The sequence below is a fragment of the Cloeon dipterum genome, chromosome 4 (assembly GCF_949628265.1).
Source record: "Cloeon dipterum chromosome 4, ieCloDipt1.1, whole genome shotgun sequence".
Lineage (NCBI taxonomy): Eukaryota > Metazoa > Arthropoda > Insecta > Ephemeroptera > Baetidae > Cloeon > Cloeon dipterum.
Genome location: NC_088789.1, coordinates 11762513 through 11785603, shown reverse-complemented (window position 1 = coordinate 11785603; position 23091 = coordinate 11762513). Strand labels below are relative to the sequence as shown.

At 44.7% G+C, this 23091-nt stretch overlaps 1 protein-coding gene across 1 annotated transcript in view; it reads left to right on the top strand.

Moving 5' to 3' along the window:
- Positions 1-23091, top strand: part of mnb (minibrain) — a 46759-nt gene that overhangs the window by 16260 nt on the left and 7408 nt on the right. The window contains exon 2 of the mRNA XM_065489628.1: positions 15306-15571. Coding sequence (XP_065345700.1) covers positions 15306-15571 — 266 coding nt within the window. The remainder of the gene's footprint in view (positions 1-15305; positions 15572-23091) is intronic.

Here is a 23091-nt window from a genome sequence, read left to right as displayed (position 1 = left end):
CGTTATACCGCGCAGCGGCAGAAGAAATTCAATTCCGGCGACGGTGCTCGAGCGAAACGCAATAATGCGCGCGCCGACCATTGTGGTCCAGCTTTTAGCATCATGCTTGCACGGCACTGAAAGGAAATATTCCCGTCGTTTGTCGCCACGCACGGTATGCTTTCGTCATGTGCGACAACGACGCAGCCCAGTTAATTAAGCGCCCGCTGCATCAGGCAAATTGGCCTAATCGCTCGAATATAATGAACAAACGACCAGTCTACATACTACTTTACTCAACGACCGAAGCACCAACATGGAATATTTGTTGAATTGTTACCAAACTAAAAATGTATATTAAGTTTTCGCCCTACGGTCAATTCAATATCAATTTGATATTGTTTTCAGTTAAATTTCATAGATGCATTTTGCTTCCGCTTCTCATAATATACTTACTAACTTTTTTATTTATATTAAATAGAGTTCAATATCGTTTAAAATTGAAGTCCACAGATGACGATAACATTGCATTCAACGCCATTAATCTGAGATAAAATTGACACATTTTTTTTCAGCAAAGAAACGGGCTTCTTGTAAAAATAAAAAGACATGATGATGGACTATTTTCTGGTAACAAAAGAAACGGTCTATGGGGGGTGAAAAGGTGGATGCACGAAACTTAAAGCGGCGGCATCGAGACCACCTGTCCGCTCACACACACGCGCGCGCGCCCGCTCGCTTGCAAGCCAGTGAGCGAGCACTTGGGAGCAAAGGGTTGTCTGTCGCCAAGTGAGTATATGTATGTGTGTGTTCTATAGCGGGGCCTCTTTCCTTCCTTTCTTTCCATTACCAGCACCTCCTAATACATGTAGAGGAGCCATAAAATGGGCTGGTTGATAGCGCCATCAGCCAAAAAGAAGAGGTCGTCGTGACGCCAAAGGGGAGGAAAAATCGAGTGGAAAAAAAAACAGCAAAGCGTTGGCTAAAATTTTCAATCTTTTATTTAATTTCATATAAGCCTTGTTCAACAGTAAAGGTGATCAAATTTGGAAAATAAAATCTTGTCATAATTATTTTAAAGATTGAAAGCAACTAACATAATCATTGGGCACATCGGGGAAAATACCGCTTAACTTCTCTCCATACGTTTCTGCAGTAGCAACGGATGATGTTATTTTTCCCGCGCATTTCAGCTCTCCAGTAGAGGAAACATCAAAAAGTTTGCTCGTTCTCGCGGAAATTGGATGTTAAAAGCGAGTTTCAGAGGGGGAGCGATCTGAAAACGAGATAAAAGCGTGCAATACTAGATACAAGAGGGTGCCAGCCGGGATTTTATTATTTGGCGGGAGTCGGCCGGCACATAAATATTGCGCTGGCAGGTCGCTGCCGCTGGGGTCAGGCAAGGCGACACAAAGGGGCCGAAGAGCAGCATAAACGGCGCGATAATCTGCGGTGCATTATCCGTCCATGGCCTGCCGGCTGCGTCCAATGGTCTGGCCTCGGCCGCTCCGCCCACCAGACGGCCGGCAGTAATCTCGGATTTCATTCATTCATAAAACGCTCGGCACTTTATTATATTGCGCTTCATTTCCTAAGTTTGACCTACTTGATAAGACGGCGGCGGCAGCAGTAGCAGCGGCAACGGCGGCGAAAAAATTGATGATAAAAAGATGGATGGACGGGAAACACACGAGAGAGCGAGAGAGAGAGAGAGAGAGAGCTATTTTTATGACGATTATCGCGATAATCATATAACACGCGGCCGTAAACGCAGCTTTACGGGTTTTTATGTCTCGCAGCAGGAATTTGTCGTTGCACTTTTCATCCCAGCGCAACAACATCCGTGTCTCGTATTTATGGGGATTACTTATGCCTGGTAGCAGCGTATCTGGTTACATTTAAAGGAAATGTAAACACGGGATTAAAGGCTTATACATTCTTGACAGGTTGAAAAATGGACACAGGCGTGATTTGTAAGCTACATATTTTTATCTTTGAAAAGTATTAACCGAAAAACAACAACCGCAGTGGCGGATTTGCTTTGCGGTATCAGTCGAAAAAATGTGCGAGACAAGCGAGCAAACTTTGATAACATAATTCGCGATAAGAGAAGGAGTGATAGCGGCAGTTCTAAATACAAAGTCCGGGATCCGCCTTCTTTTTCTGCAAAAAGCAGCTGAAATCGTGGCGTACGCAGGGAAATAGGTCGCATGGGTTGTCGTCGGGCGGCTGTGCTGCGAATGCAACGCACTTATTCGTCCTTGCGCACATTTCTGCAGCGAACATCGCACCCAGCGCTATTGTACAGCTCAGCCTGCTAGCTCGTACACATGCACACAAGCCGCGCGCGGTGCACTCTCGGAAAGCGGACGCACATTCGCGCACTCGCCCGCTAGTTCAGCGACCTTGTTTGTTTATATTATTTATCGCCGGCGTTGCGCTCGATTTGGGCTCAATTGCAACTGCCAGCAAGTCACATGATTTATCCACGAGGCTTTGTGCCGTGCGGCGCCTCTGCTCCGACGAGCAAAACTCTAAATCGGCTCGTGGGAAATTAGATTAGAAACTGGGAATTTCTCTAATGCAAGCAATGCAACATTTTCCCTTTTTTAATATATTAAATATTTCTTCAGTTGTGAATGAAGCAAGAAGCAAATCGTGAGCTATGAAGATTATTTTCCCGGAAGTGATTTTGCCTCATAAATGTAAGATGGATGGAAACAATTTACGAGTTGCTAAATCTGTTTATAAAAAATTCTAGTTTATTGAGCTTGCTACAAATTTTTGCGAAATCTCGCTTTGGCAAAAGTGTGTCACTGAAAACTAATTGCGAGAAAACAGCAACCAACTACAAACAATAACCATTCATTTGGACCATGCTGGAAGAGTGGGAGGAAAACAATATTTTCAGTGGGTTGCTAGTGATGCCGTTTTGCGTTGTGCACCTGATGCTCTTTCTCTCACTCGATTTCTAGCAAATCTGTTCTGGCGGAGGCGGACTGGCCGTTCGGCCGGCCACTCAGGCGTTTAAATCGGCGGCGCAGTTGGTCCGATTGCCGGCCGGGTGCTTTTGAAGCTGGCGAACGACGGAGCAGCCTTCGAACAAGCGGTGCAGTGATTATCTCTTCTCACGTGGTTGTTGCTGGGCCGGCTTGCTGCTTGCGCGAGTGACGTTGTGTGCGTCGTAGAGCCCCGACCGCCGCCGCCGTCGCTCTATAAACATACAATGTGCGCTCCACGTGACGTCACATGACCAAGGTCATCGTCATAACTCTCTTTCCGCTAATTCTTCTGCCGCTCGCTTTTTATCGCCCGCCGCAAGCCGGCTGGTCGCATCGCGTGTAATTAAGAGTGCCAAGCTCTCGTTTGTCAGACCGATTGGCTTCCGCCTCTGTCCGCTCTCTCGTGCACCGCACCGTTTGTTTTTCTTCGAGACGGCTGTTGCTGAGCGAGTGCGTTCGACCCGCTGCGAACTGCGAACCAACGACGTCGCTGCGTATTTCGCCAAATCTGGAAAGTTGATGGTCACCGGCTTGTTGCGCAGTGGCACTACATCTTGTCATATGTTTTTAACCTCCCTGATACTGATACTTATAAAAAATTGAAACTCAAAGATATTGAATAGACAAATAATTTTAACAAACATCATTTTTGTACAGAATAATTTTTCAGACTAAAAAATTTTCAAATGTGAATTGGCGAACCTCATATTCAAGATCAATATTATGCTTGTCATTGCTATCGCTTTATTTTTTGTTTAAATAACATTTTCCATCTTGAATCACACGATGATTGTAAAAAATGTAAATTTTCCAGCGATTGCTGAAAATATCACATCCAAAAGTGTCGTGCAAAAAACACGACTCTAAAACTGTGCAAAACTTTAAAATGTAATAATTTTATTGTTGTACGCCTAGTACATTATTTTATTTTTTTAATCTCGTCTCCTTTTTTGAAACAAAATTTGATTTAATGCAAACTTGACTTTAATCCATTGCGCTATTTTAATTCCTGTTCGACGAATTCGAGGTTTTCAAGGCTTTTCATCAGTTCAATTTTATTTCGACTGAATTTTTCTCTTTATGGCGGTCCAGTTTGCGAAACCCGAACGGCCTACGGATTCATGTTGGAGAGCACTTCAGAGTTGCAGCGTTAGCTTTAATGGACTCTTACTTACTTTTGGTTGGAAAACGCTGCTCGTGTCAGAGGTCGAGTCTATAAATTTGAAAACCTGCCTCGAATAGGGGACCGGCCAAGTGAACCCGTATGAGAGCATCGTTTGCCCCTTGACATAGCTTGGACATTAACACGTATCCCGAATTCCTGGCGGTTGAGTGCAAAGTTATTTTATTGCGAAGTAATAGTCTGGATGCAGCATGGCTGTGAAATTGCAATTTTGAGGAATGGAAATTTATTTCTCACAAAATTCCACTCCATGCACATCATAGCATGTGACGGGCACGGCCAAAACACAAATCTCGGTCAAATCTGGTGTTTGGTGCTAACAAGATTTTTGAGCCTCCAAAGAAAGACTCGCATGTGTCTGATGAAGAGTTGGGCGCACTCTGGGCAAATGTGCGGGGGTGGAAAGGTCAGGGGTTAAACAAGGGGCCACTGCGACAGAGGGATGCGAGCGAGTGTGTGTCTGTTTAGGGGTGCGGCAGGAGGAATGCAGTAGCTGCGAGAGAAAAGCTGCGCCGCTCGCTATGATAGTGACGTCATCGTTTCTATGGTTACACCAGCATCAGCAGTGGAGGATACACGGCACGTGGCACACGCAGGAGGTGCAGGGTTGCAGACCTGACGCCCAGGGTGTCCGACCCTGTGACCTGTGAGCCCCCGCACGGTGTGACCCGAAGGCCTTGGAGGCCGCGTGTGCCTGTTGCCGGGCGCAGGGGCCGATGCGCTGACGGCGAGGGCGCCGGGGCGCGCCGCCACTTTGTTGCTAGGGGCTCCGAGTGAGTCATAGCGAAAAGGGGTGTGGAGCCGGTCGCCGACCAACCGAGCCGGCAATCGTAGCCAAGTGAATTGTTATGTAATGGAAACCAATCACCACGTGCTTTAGTGGATTCACTACGATTTCACTAATCAGTTAAATTTAAGTTGCTGATAGTTTAATTTTTTACAGTCAAAACATTGATAAATTGTTGGAGATGAGTATAATATGTAATGCTTAACTTGACTACAAATTACTAGATATTCGAGACACGAAGTTAAAACTACAAAGATTCACCAAAAACTGGATCTGGTGTCTTGTCAATAAAGTAGAGTAGTTGTCGACAGTTATTTATTGGATGTATGTTGCACTGCTTGTGAGGTGTAAGCTCAAAATAGCTGGTTTTACCTATAAGATTTAAAAAATTTCTCACCTAGTCTGCGACCTAATGGAAAATATCACACAGTCTAAAACTTTGTTTATTTTTGCTGTTGCTCACTAAAGAAGGTGTGAATTCCGGTGGTTGAAACTGGAGACCGCAACTGTGAAAAAAAAAATGAAGCTAGCAACTAGATCCACACGGCGATTTCTCTGATTCCGTGCTGGCGGCCTCAGCAACCCAATCGCGCGCCGCTTTTTTCTCCACGCGCATTTTTCGCATAGTTTTCGCGAGTCACGATCGGTGAGATGACGATGCCACTCACTGATCGTGCTCCTCGACCGTCGTCAACGGCCTCAACGGGAAAATTTCGTCTCGATTATGGCGGTAGACCCACCAAGTAGACTGGTGTCATATACAGTCCTTATCTCCGTGAAACAGCTAATGAGCAGTTTTTGCTAGTGCAATATTACTCCGGGTCATATTGTTAGCTTGGAATAAAAGAATTTAATTCAATAATGCAAGATAAATTTGATTAAAAATAGTCAGGGAGCTAGAGTTAAAAACATGCTGACAGAGTTGAATATTTCTTGGAGACATTAACACTACTGCCATTGAAATTTAAGTCGCCTACATTGTTCAACTACGCTAGATTTTTGAATGGTCAGGAGAGTGCTTATGTTCGGCTACTAGTCACAGCAATTCATAATTTGATCCTTTTCATATTTCATGGGATCACTCTCTTCTCTTTTTGAAAGGTCCACGCCAGCGACGCAAATAAATACTGCCAGAGAGAAAGAACGAAAGTTACTCTAAACTGTTTATTGTGACACGCACGCGGAAAAAACCCTCACTCAGCATTCAGCTATCTTGTTGTATTTTTTGCCTTTCTCGCTTTTTTTCTTTTTGAACAAGAGGAGGTGATGATTTGTATCGCTTGCTCCGCAGAGTGGAAGGAGAAAAAATTAACAAGTGACGCACGTGCTCTCTTCCTCTCGCCTCTGCTGGTTTGCATGCGCACCTAAAAATTAATCGTCTGTCAGACGGACTTAATTAAAAAGGGGCGGGGAACTCAACTTAGTGGCGAAAAAATGCTGGGTGAGTAGAAAAGGGCGGCAGACGAATTTCGTTTGCAAAACAAACCACTGATGGAGTGCGTAGACTGTTTTCCAAACTTTGATACGCACTTTTGACGCACCTTTGCTCGATAATAACGTCTAGACTCGTGTTAGTCGCAAAAAATAAAATGAAAAACTGAGTTGGCAAGAAGCTCTTTCTCTATTGGATTTCAAAAATTTTATTTTTGGTACTAAAAAAAGGCCGAAAATAAAACTAACTTGACTATGGTTGAAACAGCGGGAAAGGCATTTACGCAGAAACTAGAGTAGATCTCTGGTGACCTGCAGTCTTGTTTGTTTGCCTTAGAATTTTGATCCGCACGCACAAGACCAATCGGGCAACGCGAACTTTCACCCCGGCGGTGCTGTTAAACGGTTGTCAAAAGCTATTTACCTGGCTTAAGTTGACCGGCCGGTGGGCCTTTTGCGTTCATTCGTAAGTACATACACAAAGTGACCGGTGATGGCAGTGCACGCGCGCATCAGCTTGGCCTAATAGAATCAGAAGCCCTTAGTTTTTGTTGTACCTGCCCGGCTGAGAGCAAGTAGTCTGTCGGCGGGCTCAAATTACGCGTGTCCCATGCGACTGACTCTTGACCTCCCCCAACTCCGATACCATTTTCCGCCACACCCACCCACCGACGCAAATCTGGCCTGCAAGAGTCGACGATGTAGTTCTGCTCGCTTGCTAATTGGATTTTTGCCGGATTAAATAATGATGACAACAAGCGCGCTGGACGTTATCAGGGCACCCGATTAATTTGTAAGCAGCGCATTTTCACCGTCTGAGTGCGTGTTTTACTTGCAAATGCCCGGTGCGCTGCAAAAAAAACGACACTGCACGCGAAGCCTTTTTCGTACATCTAATTATGCACCTAATCCACCTCGGTCGGCGTCGGCAGACCCAGCCGCCGAGATTCAAGCGAATTCGACAATTTCAGTCTGGATGAGCAGTGCAGTTGTCTGATTTTATCTGTTTTAATTAAGGTGGAGTGTGTGCGAGTACATTGAGCACTTGTCGATCCGTGAACGCTCTCGCAGGCACCAAATTGCGAGAGTTCAAGCGGACGAAAAGGTCACGTCTGGCTTTTTCTTTTTCTTGTTAGGTGGATTGCCTTGTTGTTTCCACGCATGAAGCAAATTTCCTGTACCATGGCTACTTCTGCCGAGGCAATTGACTATTTGGGGACTTGCACTGTAAGAAAGTTCATGGCCAATTTTACAAAACTGCTCACTCATATTCAATACAATGCCTGTATTAAAATGAGGTTTTCTGTTATTAAAAAATACTTATCTTGCATTCGAGGTAAATAATGGGAAAATAGTTATTGCCTTGCGTGCGCTAATTATTCATGTATGTCATGTTTCATCCAACATCATTAAACACGTCTATCTCTAATTATTCTAACCAGCGTTGCGAGTGCTACCAGAAGTTTGACCACTAAAATTTCTACATAAAACCATGGCAATTGTGAGGTCTGAGCAGATCTAACAGAAATAAACGTCCCGCTTGTCTAATCCCAAATCGCAGGGAAAACGTTTAAACGGGCGTAAACCCCGGTCACATCAGCTCTCGCAAATTCAATTTTGTGCCCCAATTTCAAATGCAAAACACCTTTGAGACGGTCTCGGCCGCTCGCTCGTCGTATTATTGTCATGCAAAAGGGCCTGAAATTGAATTTGCAGTGTGCAATCTTGCGCGCTGGATCAAAAGCGATGTATGCCGACCGGCCCTGCGGCCTATATGCTGCTGGAAATAATAATAATAACGACGTGAGTGCAAACTGTCGGATGGTTCTCACCGCGGGACGGCCGTGTGTATTGATTAGCGGGCTGCACCCCTGACCCCGCCGCACATAAGCAAAGAGGCCTTTTAGCGAGAGCGGGCGAGTCAGACCGACAGGCAGACAGCATCCATCCATCCACTGCTGCCGCTTCCAATTTTTGCCTTCGCATGGGCAGACTGGTTGTATACTTACTGACGACACGCCGCGGCCAGGAACACCTGTGCTTCGGGCCGTGCCACAGATAAAAAGGAGAGCAAAGTGTAGAAAAATAAAACATCTGCTCCTGCTAACCCCAGCTGGGTGCTGATTAAAATTTTTTGAGGGTATTACACTGCATCTAGAACTGAATTTGCTTAACTTCCATGCTTTTTCGTAGAATCAATTATCCTTAAGTGTCTCTAGACGCTCCTGAAACAGAATTATTAGCATGAATAATTAAAAAAAATATTTTACCGAAAAACGCTCTGATATAATTATGCCTGTTCAAAAACTCAATTATAGCTCAGCTGCCTGCAGCTAAATTCCGAGTGCATTGGCATTAATGAATAGCTGTTTCAATCCCCCAACGCAGATGCATATCAATAATAATTAGCATCTCGATGAATTCGAATTGGCTGCATCCCTTAAATGATACATTGACCTCTTAAAACCAGCTGTTGGAAATCGAGTGATTCCTTTTCATGACGCGTAATCAGAAGCTAGTCAAAATAAAGATCGCATGCTTTTATCGACTTTTATATGAACTGAAAAGTATCAAACTTTTTGCGCGCAGGCATTGCGTCTTGCAACAACTTGGCTCGCACTTTCCGCGAGCGACTCACCAATTTACCGATGCTGACAGGTTTTTTGTGCGGGTTCATCATGCCTGCGTTGAGCGCACGCAGAATCGTTCTGATGATATCCATCTGGGGGAAACGTCAACGAGATTGGACAAACAATAAAGATGCTGCCTGATTACTTTGAAATTTTCAGATGATTTCTTGTTTTCAATAAATAACTTCCTCCCTCATGTGTTCAAGAGATTTGTGTCTAACAAATTGCGTAATTTGCTTTTCCATTTAAGTATAAGCTGAATTGGCTTATTGTTTTTGTTTCTTTATGAAAATTTGCCTGAAAGTCTGCTAATTAACCAAAATCCGCTCGTTCTCAGTTTGAAGTTGAGTACAGCGTAGGAGGTTGTTTTAATTAAAAAAATACGGCAGTCCAATTAATTTTCCAACCTTGGGGCCGTGCGGCGACCATAAAACGAAAAAAGAAAAGAGCGGGCCCGGCTGCCAAGTTTGACGAAAAATGCCAGGGCATAATAAGCAGTGCGGCGGCGGCGCAGTTTATTGCGGCGTCGTACTACAAAACACACACTCACCTCACTGGGTTGTTCATATATCACATATTACTCTGTACTAAATGCGGCGGCGAAAGAGTTCGTGATGAGGGCCATAAAAATGAAGAAATCCCATAGCCGCCTCGTCTTATAATAATAATTTCATTATTGACCAAACTGGCCAAAATGAAAAAGGAAAAGTATGAAAAATATTAAAAAAGGCGAGTGTGCTGGAGCCAAAAAGCGGCTATGGCAAAACACGAGAATGAAGGTCAATTTCATTATTTATACCTCTCTTAGGGTACTCGTCGTCTGAAATTGTAGTACAATAACTCGTAATGCTTTATGGCTATATAACAGCACAAACATCAAGTTGATTAAAATTACTCCTATTGGTTCCAATCAAGTAACCTGATGGTAAAAAATCGCCACCCAGATATTTGGCAGCAGCCACGTATAATATAATAAATTCAGGACAGAAAAGCTTAAAAAGCCACAGAAACAAACCCCGTTTCCCCATTTTGCAAGTATTGTTATTTCGTTGGTTGGGCGCGTGTAATCGGCTCCCTCAGCCGGCGGCCGCCGATAATTTAGGCAAACAAACAGACGGACAGACGCACGCAAACAAGCTCGCAAACAGAGAGGGCGGTGGCAATAATTTTTGATGTCGGACTGTTGTCGGCGCGCGTTTGTTGCGGAGACGCACTTGGGCCTGACCGCAGAACGAGAGCGAGAGGGCCGTCGAGCGGGTTGCAGACTTTGAACCGAAAAGGCGCAGCTGCGTGTGTGCAAAGTGCGGTCGCACGCACAACTGCCGAGTTTGCTTGCCAGCTCGCTCGCGTCCGTGTTCGCCGGCCACCACCGCACGCACACAAACATAGACATAGACTCACGGTCGAATTCTCCACCAACGCGGAGGCCGCGAAATCGCGCAAAAATACCCGGAAAACTGGTCGGACCCACTCCGCAGCCGCCAACTTTGAGCAGTGCTATCGCTGTTTTCGTTACTCTGCAATAAGCAGCTCCATGCAGTTTTTGATTTAATGCTTGATTAAATAATTGATTTGATTTTAATGATAGTATGCAAAAAGTTCGTTAATGATGATGAAAGTAGAATTCTTAGTTAACTGGACAGCATTTTACTACTTAAAGATTTGTCAGACCTGATTTCCCCTTTTTAACTTCTATTAGAGCGTTGTGAAACAGATCGATTATGAGATCAGCTCAAAACTACAGCAAAATAGTCAGGAAAATTACATAGAATTGTAACTCAAGAAGCGTTGCTCTGGTTTTTTATTATACTGGAGCTCGCTTGATTTAACGCCCAATGAGAAGTGAGGGGGAGAACGCAAAGGAAAAACCGGAAAAAGTATCCCTTTTATTCGGTTCGAGCGAGTTCCAATAGCCGAGATAAAATTGGTACAAATTGGAAGCATTGCTGCGATCATAAAGTCGACGAAACATTCGATGAAGCAAAGACGATATAAATCGAGTCAGATTATGTGTGTAGTAACTCTCGCAGTCAGTGTGGCCGTTTTCGAGGGCAGAAGCGGTGCTTCCTCTGACCTGTCCAAATTCGGCGCTTTACGGATCACCGGCAGTAAGTGGTGGAAAGCAGGCAGGCAGGCAACCACTTCGTGATCCGAAATCGTTGCGATTTGCAGCTGCTGCGAACACTTTGCACCGTTGCCGACGTGCGGATGAGCGAAGCAGGCGCATTTTCTCCCGCGTATCATTGCCGCCAGCCATAAATTATTGGTTTCTTTATGTGTGCACGACGAAATGAGCGCGCCGGGTGACGTCACTCGCGAAAGATTGCCGCTGATAATAATAACATGCACGCGAACCCGTTCTTCTCCTCTCTGACGTCGCCGATTTCCTTTATTACGGCGCAGCGCTGTGTTTACGTACACCAGGAGAGTAAGTAATAGCACACATCCCTGCAGCGGCGACGGCGGCGACGACGACGACGCCGGCAATAATAAGGAGCAGAAGAAAGACCTGGCTGCCTGCGCCATCCGAGCATTATTATCCTCCCCGAGCAGACTTGACTACTATTACTATTTTCGGCAAAAAAAATCATGCTCACACAAACCAGTGCATCAAAGTTTGATCATTACAGTACTCTACACGGCTGTTGACAGTTCGTCCTGCCGACGACGCCACTTGTGGAGCAAATCTCAGATTAAATCCAAGCGCCGCTCTGCTAAAGGAGTTTTGATCGAATTTTTGCCAAATTTGCTTACGCAGCCAAAGTTTGTCGGGACTCAGGGCGAGAGTGAAATTGGAGCCAAATTAAGACTTTGAACTCGGATCAGGATATTTTGTTCAGATTTCTCTGTACTGAATGAGAGTGTATCAAACTCAAAAACCTTAGTTATTGAAAATTCTTTCTTTCATTGAATTTACCGTACGTTATTTCACCTCGCTTCCGCAGCAACTGGGTCACTTTTTTACTTTTCCCATTTGAATTCGCGATTGTTCGCGAATTTCAATTGTCACACGCATACCCATACATCTCGAAATTCCGCCCCGCGGTGTATCAGCCGCTCTTACAGAAAGTAATCTGGAGCTGAGTAAGTGTGTGTGTGTGTGTGTGTGTGTGTGTGTGTGTGTGTGAGAGAGAGAGAGAGAGAGAGAGAGAGAGAGAGAGAGAGAGAGAGAGAAGACGAAATATGGATTCACTTTTCAACATTGTTTCGAGAGGCGGCCGGGAATAAAGTGAAAAATCCCCAGGCTCCAGAATTTAATCCGCGGCGGCGTGCACGGTGCCTTCTCGAGTGCTCGTCGTGACGTAACCAAAGCAAAGAGAGCGTAATGAGAACGAAAAAGCTGCTCCCCTCCGCGCCTCCCCTTGTGGCCCACCCTCTTCACCCCGTCCATCCTACCGCCCTTCCGTTCGTTTCGTACGCATTGCCGTATTTTTTTTACTACAAAAGCCACAAGAACACTTCTTGAAATTTTGTGACAGCGGCCTTGAGTTTTTGATGTAGTCTGCGAGCCAAAAAGGATAAAAAGACCGAGCGTCAACACGCTAAATAACGCTTTTTGCGCTGATCACTGTCGCGTATTGATGCTACTTATGTTTTTGCCTCTCAGTTTTCCTGCCGCAGAGATTTTCTTCGAAGCACCTTCTTGCTTTTGATGCTTGCATTTCGTGAGATAAGTTAAAAGAAACAAAAAATTAAAAGCGAATTAATATTTATCTTGACATTTCGTTAGTTGACTTTGAATTAGAAAAACAGTTTTTGGCTGAAAATATTTTGTTTTAATTTCGACTTTATTTTGTTTTAAATTACGCACGGAGGCGCTTCGCACTTTGAACCATTCCACGAATCGAATCGCAAAAATATCTCTGAAAAATCTCATATTGCTTAGAAGATTCATCATAACTTTAAATATGGAAAAAAACTGATTTTATGGTTTATATTCATCCATAAAATCATAAGGCCTCTCTTCGCTTGCTAGTATGAGAATCAATTGCAAACTAAAAAAACATAAGCTCATGAACAACTCAATCGAGAGACTAGTTTCCTACTCTAACACAGCCTTGTAGAGCAAGCAATTCGTATTCAGGTACCCGTTGTCGTCGCATTGTTGGTGCAATCTACTTGTCGCTCGCCGCACGTACGGTCTCGTTAGCAATTTTTGCATTCCGAGGTGAGAGAGAGGAGGGTATAGCGCGCGAAAATAGCACGCAGATAACGAAATTCCTGCACGCTGACTTATTACGCCTTGTAATTAATGCGCGACTCGTGTGTGTAATTAGACTAAAGTGGAGTTGTATTTACAAGAGACGTCCTGCAGGTCGCGAGAAACTTGAAGCGGTGCAAACCGGCTCTCCAACGGATTAACGAGCGAGCTGCTTTTTCTCGAGTGGGCATTGAAAAAACTGGCGAGCGAGACAGATTTGAATGGATGGCTGTGGTATTAATGTGCGACATTCATATTCCATTCACACGTAGCTGCGTTTCATGAATGAAATTATTATTATCAACAGAAAGAGACGCGTGGCTGCTGGGGTGGCGTGTTGGTTCTTTCTTCCGGAGAAAAACAAGTCGCACGACTGCCACTCAGCCTGCCGTAATTATTGTTGCCGCAAAATTAACTCAACAAAAGCCTAGCCCGCATACGCGGAGAAAATGGATCGTGAATTTTTCACGGAGTACCTCCGGTCGGTGCCTACTTCCGAGCCGCGTGCAAAATGTCATTTTTATAGCGGGCAGAATAAGTGGACGCAAAGTGCAAGCGCAAGCCCTAACTGGCATGAACCATTATTTGTTTTCTCTTTCAACGGTATATAGTTTCAGGAAAAGTGAATTTGTTCACGATGACCACATTCATTTAATACAAGGCATTAAAGTCAAGTGTCCATTTTTTTTAAAAATACCACTTCACATTTCTAAAAAATGGGAATTGTCTTGATTTTAATGGGGAAACACTAATTTTGCTATTAAATATCTGCTATTGTACATCGTAGTTGATTAGTTATAATATACCGTTTACCAAGTTGCCAACTTTATTAGTGTGTTTAATTACAACTACTCCAGCATTCGATAAATCTTCTTTGTGAAATGAAAGAAGCACGTGTGGCGTGAACAATGATACTGTTTAGAAGCAAGGACACATAAATCGCATTATGATGCAATTCAAGTCTCATCTTTTCGCGTTCAGACAAACAAATGGGCTAACTGCTCTCGCAAAATCCGCTCCAGCAGCCATTTCTCAGCGTGGAAAATATAAGCATGCGCTGGCAAAATATAAATAACAGTCTCACGAATAACAAGGACGCCGCCGGCGTAATTATCAAGTCAAGGCACAAAGAGTTCGAGTAAATAAATCGCACCGGCAAGATGGTTTTGGCTCGTGGCCCCGGTGCATTAGCCAAAGTGTCCACGTCGGCGTCTCTTCGTTCGAGAGGCTAATGCACAGTATTTTATCCCGCCGCAAGTGTAGTGTGTAATAATAAGTCGCCAACACTCGCGGAGGATGCAGTAAAAGAAGGCAGCGAACGAGCACGCCCCCTGCACTCGCGGCCGACGGGGGTATGCCATAATAAAAGCCTTGCATGACTCGAGTTTGGATTATTATTGCGTGTTGCGCACCGCATGCGAAAAATTGGTGCCTGTCATGGCTTTTCAAATGATGCACATCAAAATCTAAAATGATGGCGCACGAAAGTGCGTTGGAAATAATTAGTCATTCGCTAAATACTTGTGTAACTACGGAAGCAAAATTTGCTGACTTAATTAACTTGGTAGGCATTAACATTATATGATTAAATACATTAGCTATTTTTGGAAGCAAATATATTGCTTTAGTAAATTAAATGAGAAATTTAGATTTTTAATACGCATTGAACAAAATTACCTTGACAGTCAAGAATTAAAAAAAAAATATTCTACACGGTCGGATTTCAGGTTGGGCTAACAACTTGCAATTTATATGCACCAATAAAGGAGCAAAATCCTTTCTGCAATGCAGGGATTTATGCAGCTCAGTCAGCCGTAGAACGCAATAATTACTCGCAGGCAGGAAGATAAAACTTGCCACGAGCCCATTTCTACGCTAGGCAATTTCTGCACTCGGCAAAGGAAAAACCGATTGCGCACTGACATACACACAGCAGTTGTTAAAAATTAAACTCTTGCGTGCGACCCGGATCGAAGTGCTTTCCCAGTAGACCTAGTTTTTCCGGGAACGAAGAAAATTCCCCAAATCGACCTCTGCTTGTTTTCTCTCTGACTTTCCTTGTCTGACTAATTCTCGTGTCCCATGTTAACAGCTGGCGAGGTGAGCTCCGTGGGCCGCCTTCTGCACCAATCGGTCGGCAGGGGTCACAATGCGCCCCTCTACGGCCGTCTTGTGCCCGAAGAGCAGCTGGAACAGATTACCTCGTCATTGGCCGCCGCGCCCGGCAGCTTGGGCACGCCGGCCGCCGACATCCAGGCTATGCAGGCGCGGATCCCGCAGCATTTTCGGGACCCCGCCACCGCACCCCTCCACAAGCTCAGTGTTGACCTCATCAAGACTTATAAACACATCAATGAGGTGAGTGTCCTCTCAGTTACAATTTAAGCCTCGCAGTTGAGCTGGAATTTTTCTTTACCATTTAATATATATAATATATTCTGTCAACTGTTTCGTAATTTTAATTTGAGATAAACAACCGCGAGTTTCTTATTAATTAGAGTGCTCTGAAAAATAAATTAATAGAGCTTTTAATAGTACAGTGTGAGTGACTCAAACGTTCCCCAGAACCAAATTATTGAGGAGCTCAAGAAACTGATTTCCTACAGCCGGAAAGTTTGCCAAAGTTAGACCAGTCTAGTGAAGCGGCGCGCGAAATCCAACAAGTAGCAGTCCAGAAATTTTAAGGCATTGCCGGCCAAACCTAATTACAACTGTGGCCGTCGTAGACGCGTCGAGTGCGACTTCAAAGTCAGCCCAAGCTGACCTGTCATTTCACGGAGCAGCGCGCCTGCGGTATTAGTATGTATGCAACCGGTAGAACTTGCAAGTCGTGCGGTTTGCCCAAGTTATTCGCCTGCTCTCGTGTGTGTAATTGAAAGCTCAGCAGCAGCAGCAGTTCGTTGTCCCCTTTGTCGCCAGAGAGGAGTTGAGTTCCGCACCCGTGAGTCCATCCGTTCGCCCATTTTTCCAGCGGCCAATTTAATTAGATCCAATGCGCGCACACCTGCCTCGCGACTCGAGATTTGTCGCGACAGCCGAGCATAATTTTGCTGCGGCAAGAAATGCAATTTCTGCAATGAATGCGCACGCGATTTGTAGTAGCTCGCTTTTCTGCAGAAAAATCGTTTTGCTTGATGGCTTCATTGCGAGTTCAGTAATAGTTTTTTGTGCTCCAGGAAAGGATATAAATCGCTGATTGCATTTTTATGGAAATACATCATGATGTGTATGTGAGAGAACTGAAAAGTTTCAAAGAAATGATTTTCCCTCCCCTTGGGAAGACCATTTTACAAATCAACCTCTAAAATTTTACATGCATTTCAGTTTTTATTCACACAAGTGGAAATTTTGTATTATTTGCGCTTGCAAATGCACATGGTTTGCTAATTTTCTAAATCTTCTAAAATAGCCCCAGACATGTTTTCTCTCTTCCTCTTTTTTACTCTGATAATATTTTTACATGGAGCCAATCACATCAATTAAAAAGCCTGAATTTTGGATCATTCAGTTCGCGGAATAGGTTCGTCCTTTTATAAGCCCATCAGCCGAAAGTTGAAGGCTTAAAACCTTAACTGGCAACCCATTGCAAATTTAATACAGGCTTATAATAACACTGCTCAATGTTGAAATGATTTTGCATTATTCTGAAAATGTTTGCATTTCGTTCTTTTATTCTTTTTGTGCTGAATAATTTGTATAAATATGAAACACGAAAATGCAGCTGCGAGATATTATAACTATTGTATTATGCTCATTTGAGGCGTGAGAATAATGAAAAACTAGACTTTTTAAAACTCTGACAACCGTACCAAATACTATGTCAGGCTAGGAACAATATTTTGCCGCGAGGCATGCATGCGTGTGGCATCAGGCGATTAGGTGAGGCGAGCGCGCGGAACCGGCGGCGTAATTAAATTATCATCGGGGTGGCCGGCCGCGAAAAAGAGTAGACATGTCTGCGAAAGAGCTGCTGCACCCACGGTCGAGGAGACGGCCCACGTGACGCTCGCCAGTGACGTCACGTGCGCTGCACCCAAGTTTAGCGAGCGAGCCTGCTAACGGCGCGGCGCTGCCTTTTATGCCGCCGCCGTCCCGCGTGGATCATGGATTCCTGCCTGGCTGCTCTGGGAGCCAACAAGCCAAGCCCGATATCTTTTCTTTTTTTTCTTTTTCTCCTCTTGCTGCGCCCGCGGCCTCGCCACCGCGCGTTATTGCGCCTGGAATTCGATCCGCCGCCGCATGCCGATGACTGACTGACTGCCAACCGCACGCGGTCGCGCGGAATTCGCGTACATATATACACACAGCACACGCTGCTTTCGATCCGTCCAATCCATCCAGCCGTCCAAGACCGCCTCAAAGAGACGCGGGCCTGAGACCTGAAGAGTCTGCGCGAAGTTAGTTTTGTCTTGAGCTTTGAAAGCCTGGAAAAATCGCGTCCCAGTTATTAAGATTCCCTTTTTTCACATGTTGGTTCTTGGTGCACTTATTTTAAATTTTATTGGTGCTGACTTGTTTTTTAAGAAATCAACTTATTCTTATTGAATTCGAAGCATCTCCAAAGAGCCTGAAGGTATCGTCAAATGAAATTACCCCCAAATTCCTTTTCTGTTGCCCGCCCACAAAATCAAATAACGTTTTGAAAACTTTTCCACACAATGTTTGCAATGGCCCCTATTCAGATGGTCTCCTCGATCCGCCATCGTGTTGGAATCGAAAAGGGTTCGTTTTTCTCCAACATTAGATCGCACGCGAACAACAGAGGGAATCTGTCACGCCTGCCTTGGGTTGGAGCGAGGAGCCACCGGCGCCAGGGAAAAGTGTCAAAATGTCATTCGCCAAGCTCAGGGTTTAGTGTTGCGATGGGGAAACTATTTGTTCCTGTGGTTTGCGGATCAGAACACGTCCATTGATTCGCCCATATTGCTTTTCTTTCCAAATCCAGAGCTGTGCTGGCGACACCGAATTCTTGTTCAGACCGTTTTGTCAAATGAAATTTCAGTTACTTAGATCATTGATTATCACTGATGTGACTGATTGATGTCGACGTTCGCGTTCCTTCAATACCAATTAAAATTATGCTTGCAAATGCTATTTTTACGCAAACCACGTTCTTGAAGTATGAATCACAATGCATAGTCAACTAAAGTAATTTATTTCACGAATATCATGTTTACATCTCGGCAGAACACTTCGAGCTATACCAGCTATAATTTAGGTAATTTCACCTTTAAAAAAATGAATTTCGACCAATTTAACGTTCTTGTTGTGTTGGCGATGAGGAAACTTGTGATGAAAATTGACCACCCCTTGTTAAAAAAGCAGGAAATTTATCGCAAGTTTTTGTAGCTCGTCAATATTACCAGCTAAAAAAGGCCAACAGCCGCTCACTAGAGATCAGTGATAAGGATGCGTGAGTGGCGTCTAGCGGGAGTCTCGAGTGTCTATGTGCGTGATGGAGAGAAAAAGAGTCAGAGCTAGTCTAGATGATAAAAGTTTTATTAGGTCAGATTGCGAGTGAAAAATAGGCGAGAAGTTTTAAAAGCGTGCAACTTATAAAACACTTTAAAACCCAAACTTTTAATACAGCTGGATGGCTGGTTGGTTGCTGCTACTTGGATGGGAAAAGTGGCGAAAATGCGTGCAAAGTTGAGCGCCCTTATCATCATTTGAACTGTCGTCAGCGTCATTTAGCTGCCGGGTTGGTTGGTCGCTTGCTCGCTCACTAGGAAAAACGAGCGAAAAAAGAGGCTGCGGTGTGCACTCGCTCGCCTGCCAGCCCACGACCTCGAACAACTTGTTAGCGCGTGTTTGTTTTCAGGTGGTTTTATTGGTTTCAAAGGGTCAAAAACATATTCGTCAGGCGACTGCATTTAGGCGGCATCATATTAAGGGCTGCCAATTTGAGCCAGATTAATGCAGGATCACAAGCAATGTATTCTCTATTTGCAAATTATCTTTGAAGCTGGTAAATATTTGGTATATAAGGTTATAGAAATTTTCACCCACGGTATTGCTCACGCAGATTTGAGGAAAACGGCAGCTTGAAACGAACCTTAAAAGTTAACACCCGCGCATAAGCACCACCATGCAAAGTTTACCGTGACTTGTTGCTAGTGCCGTTTCCTCAAGATGCGCGCAGCTCGTTTCCGCCGGTGGCTATGCAGTCCGCCTGACAAATTATGTAATCCTGCTTTTCGAATTGCCTTTTCACGCACCTTCTCACCCACCGCCTTTTAAGTAGGGTCTTGACGGTTATGGCGAAGGAGTTATTGGCTGTTTCACAGGCCAGGTTTAACAACGTGCGTGCAAACGTTCCAGGCACAAATGTGCTCGTTAACAAATCAGCGAAAAATCGACCTACAACTTATCCGAATCACTCTTGAGCCGTTTGTAATGTATCACTAAAGTCAAGGTCCAGATATCATTAAAGCTCATCCATTCGTCTCCCCAATAATATCTCAATGAAATTAATATAATGCAAACACCAGAGCATAGTACCTATCAATAAAGATAGAGTTAAAACCTTAATTTTGCCTAGGTATTTAAAGCACCGTCTCTTTTCAGTAAAAATCTTATTATCATCGGCATGATATAAATAAATGCGAACGCTCGTTGGCATAGGTATTCAGATCTTAATGAAATTTGGTGGAGGCTTGCCCTTGTGGACCACTGTCAAACCCTAAAATATTAAGTCAAAATTCCTAAAACTGCCTATTTTACATGGCATCAACGTTTTCGATGTTTTGTAAAGGCGAATTTTTTCATTGTTTGGTGTTCTAATAATATTTTATTAATAAAAAATGACTAGAAAAAGATACAGAAAAATTGCTAACTTTATTTTGCTGGTGAAATCGAATCAATGAACCACACATCGAGTTGCCGCTAGTCACTATTCGTCCCAATTTTGGCGTGTTAAAGCCTCCAGAATGCTCTGGCAAAACGGTTCTGGTTATGTGTTACAAATCCGGTAAAGTGGAAGAAAGAGATGAATGTGAAACAACATTTGGAATGGTATAGATCACAATTTTCTTGTGTGATGTGAACGTTTGCGCTCTATCATTTAATTAATTAGTCACAGCTCACAGCATCAATGTTAATTAATCTGAAGCATGGCGGTGGCTGGCACCCACGCGCGCTTTGTCCAAATATCACCGCACTTTGGTATTTAGGCGGCATTTCCCTCTTGTCCGAATCAAACACAAACGACCGCATCTAGACTGAACAGTGTCATCCCACGCCGTTGGTCGCTTTTGAAATTCACCACTTTCCTCGATTTGATGCTTTCGATATGCGCGCGCACGCGTTCATGTGCAAACAATGGCTGGAAGTAATGTTGGCGGATCTTTTAACAAGATCCAATCGAAAGGTCAAATCGCCGGCGGTGGCGGTGGAGAGAAAAAACTGATGGGCTTATAATTCAGTTTCACTGGAACGCACGGACGCATTTGTAAATATCACGGCGTTCTGCTGAGCAGGCGAACTCTGTATCAATCAGGAGACGATTCATTCCGTCGCCGCGCGCGCAAAATTGACGAAGGCACCTGGGCAAACTTTAGCACAGGAGCCAATTTTGTTCCGACTGCCAGCATTGATTCCGTTCGTGAAGTCATCATTTTATCAGCTTAATTTTTGGCACCTAAATCGAATTGAGACCAACGTTTCGCTGATTTTTTTTATTAGGAATTAGGAAAATATTGCGTTGAAAATTCAATTTTAATAGTTGTAATTTGCTAAACAGTCACAATTTTGTTCTGGAAAGCCACTCCATCCGCTAATTAGACGCTTTGATTCCTCTCCTGTTTGCGCTTCTTTCCACAAATACTCTGCGAAAGAGCACTTTTGGCATTACGACAGGCACTCCTGGCCGACATTCACCCAGCAACAAAGCCGCTGAAACGCCGTGGTCGGGGGCGAATTTTGGCAGTGCGGCAGCAATAAGGGTCCATTAAAGCGAGGCGGCGGGGCCGATTGAAGGAGCCGAGTGAACCGGCCGCGCGTGTGTGTGTAGTTATTGATGAAAAGGTCAGCAGCGAAACAGACCGTCTGCGGCTATGAATAGCTTTTGAATGCTTCTTTTTCTCGCGAGCTCAGCTGCCGTCGTGTGAGCGACAGAAAAAGCAGCCGGCCTATCAGCAGCCGAAATAAACCGCTCGTGGGCCGACTCGACGAGGCCTCCCTCGAATTAAATCGAACCGACACCTTGACTCCTTCTGTCCCGTGCGTCTGACATTATTGTCGCCGTCCGAGTAGTGCAGCAGCGCACCAGAAACACGGGCCGACCCCGTGCCAAAGAGATCGCTGGCCGCTGGAGTGTATTTTCGACAACGACGACCGCTCCACCCGCGCTTTCCATAGCGATCTACTGATTCACTCGGTATTTGCGACGCGTGCTGCAATTGCTACTTGCGCTCTGGAATTCATTTGGCAAATAGGGTTTAATTGGTGTATGCGTTTTTTGCTCAATTGGCTACTAGCCACAGGTCTACCCGCAGCTATACACACTATTATAATTAAATTGATGTGTGAGTTGTTGATTCAAATTTGTCTCCGTGCCTGTATGCACGAGAACTCGAGTATCTTTGAATAATGTACTGTAAACCTCTTCTATGATCCTTATATACAGTATTATGGATTAATGATGCACTTCTAACCCATCGCAAACCAATCTTATATTGAAAATAATAATTTTACCACCTTAAATGTTGATAGTCTTCGATTTTTGAATTTTGAAATTTTTCTTCTGGTGTCACAAAATGAATGTGATTAGATAGCGAAGGTACGAATTGGTGTGATCATGCTAAGGATATAAATTTTCAAATAATGTGATATATGATACGAAATAATGAGAGGCATTCTATGTTATTAATGCATATTTTTTGGCTTTACATCTTGACATAGATATTATATATTTTAATTAATTCCTCTTGACATTGATAACTTTATTTAAAATTACCGTTCTTAATTTAAATTTTGTGCGTTAGGTCGCGAATCAATCTCTGCCCGTCGTGACGGAAAAGAGTCGCGCATTTTTGCAGCCTGTTTTTCGAGCTGAAATTCCCCGCGGGCGCGCTTAAAGGGGATGTTTTTGCGAGTTCATGGCTGCCACCCGCTCATCCACCCACTGTCGGCAAATCGGGCCAACAGCCTGCCGCCCAACCGCGACCACGCTTTGGCATTGTCGGCCGGTCCGAACGTGGCGCGTGGGCGTATTCGCCGAATAATATGTTCGAGTTCACACCGGCCGTGGGCGAATGCAGGCCGGGTGTGCGCGTTCGCCTGATGGGCGTGCTGCCTCTGCTGCTGCTCTGCTGGTGTTGCCAATTTTTGCTTCCGTCTGTCGGCAAATAAAAATCAATTCCGCCCATCTTGCCGGTGCTAATAATTAAAGGGCGCCGCAAGAACCGCATTCTCGGTCGGTCTGTAGGTCGGATTCGGGGTCGGATGTGCTCTTTAGGCGGCGCCGTGCTGGTCTCTAGCGACGGTCCACGGCAACTGGCTGCCTGTCGACGGCATACATTATCGATCGGCACGCAAAACTCGAATTCTCAACCCTTTAAAGGCCTACAAAACTGCTGGCAGAAAGATGATGATGCTGCTGCTGGGGATGCCTGCCCGCCTGCTCCTCTTTTGTTGCTCGGCTCGTGCCGGCCGAATAAATCAACACGGACCGAATCACGCAACTTTGAGGCCGGGCAAACACACGCCCGCCGCCCCACCGGGCTTTGTTCGCGCACTGCGGCCCCCGCTCGCATACACACACACACACACACACACACACACACACACACACACACACATATGACTCGAGGGGGCGGATTTTTGGGCGGATTTATTGAGCCGCTGAGTGACAGCGGAAACTTGGCTTGGCAAATATT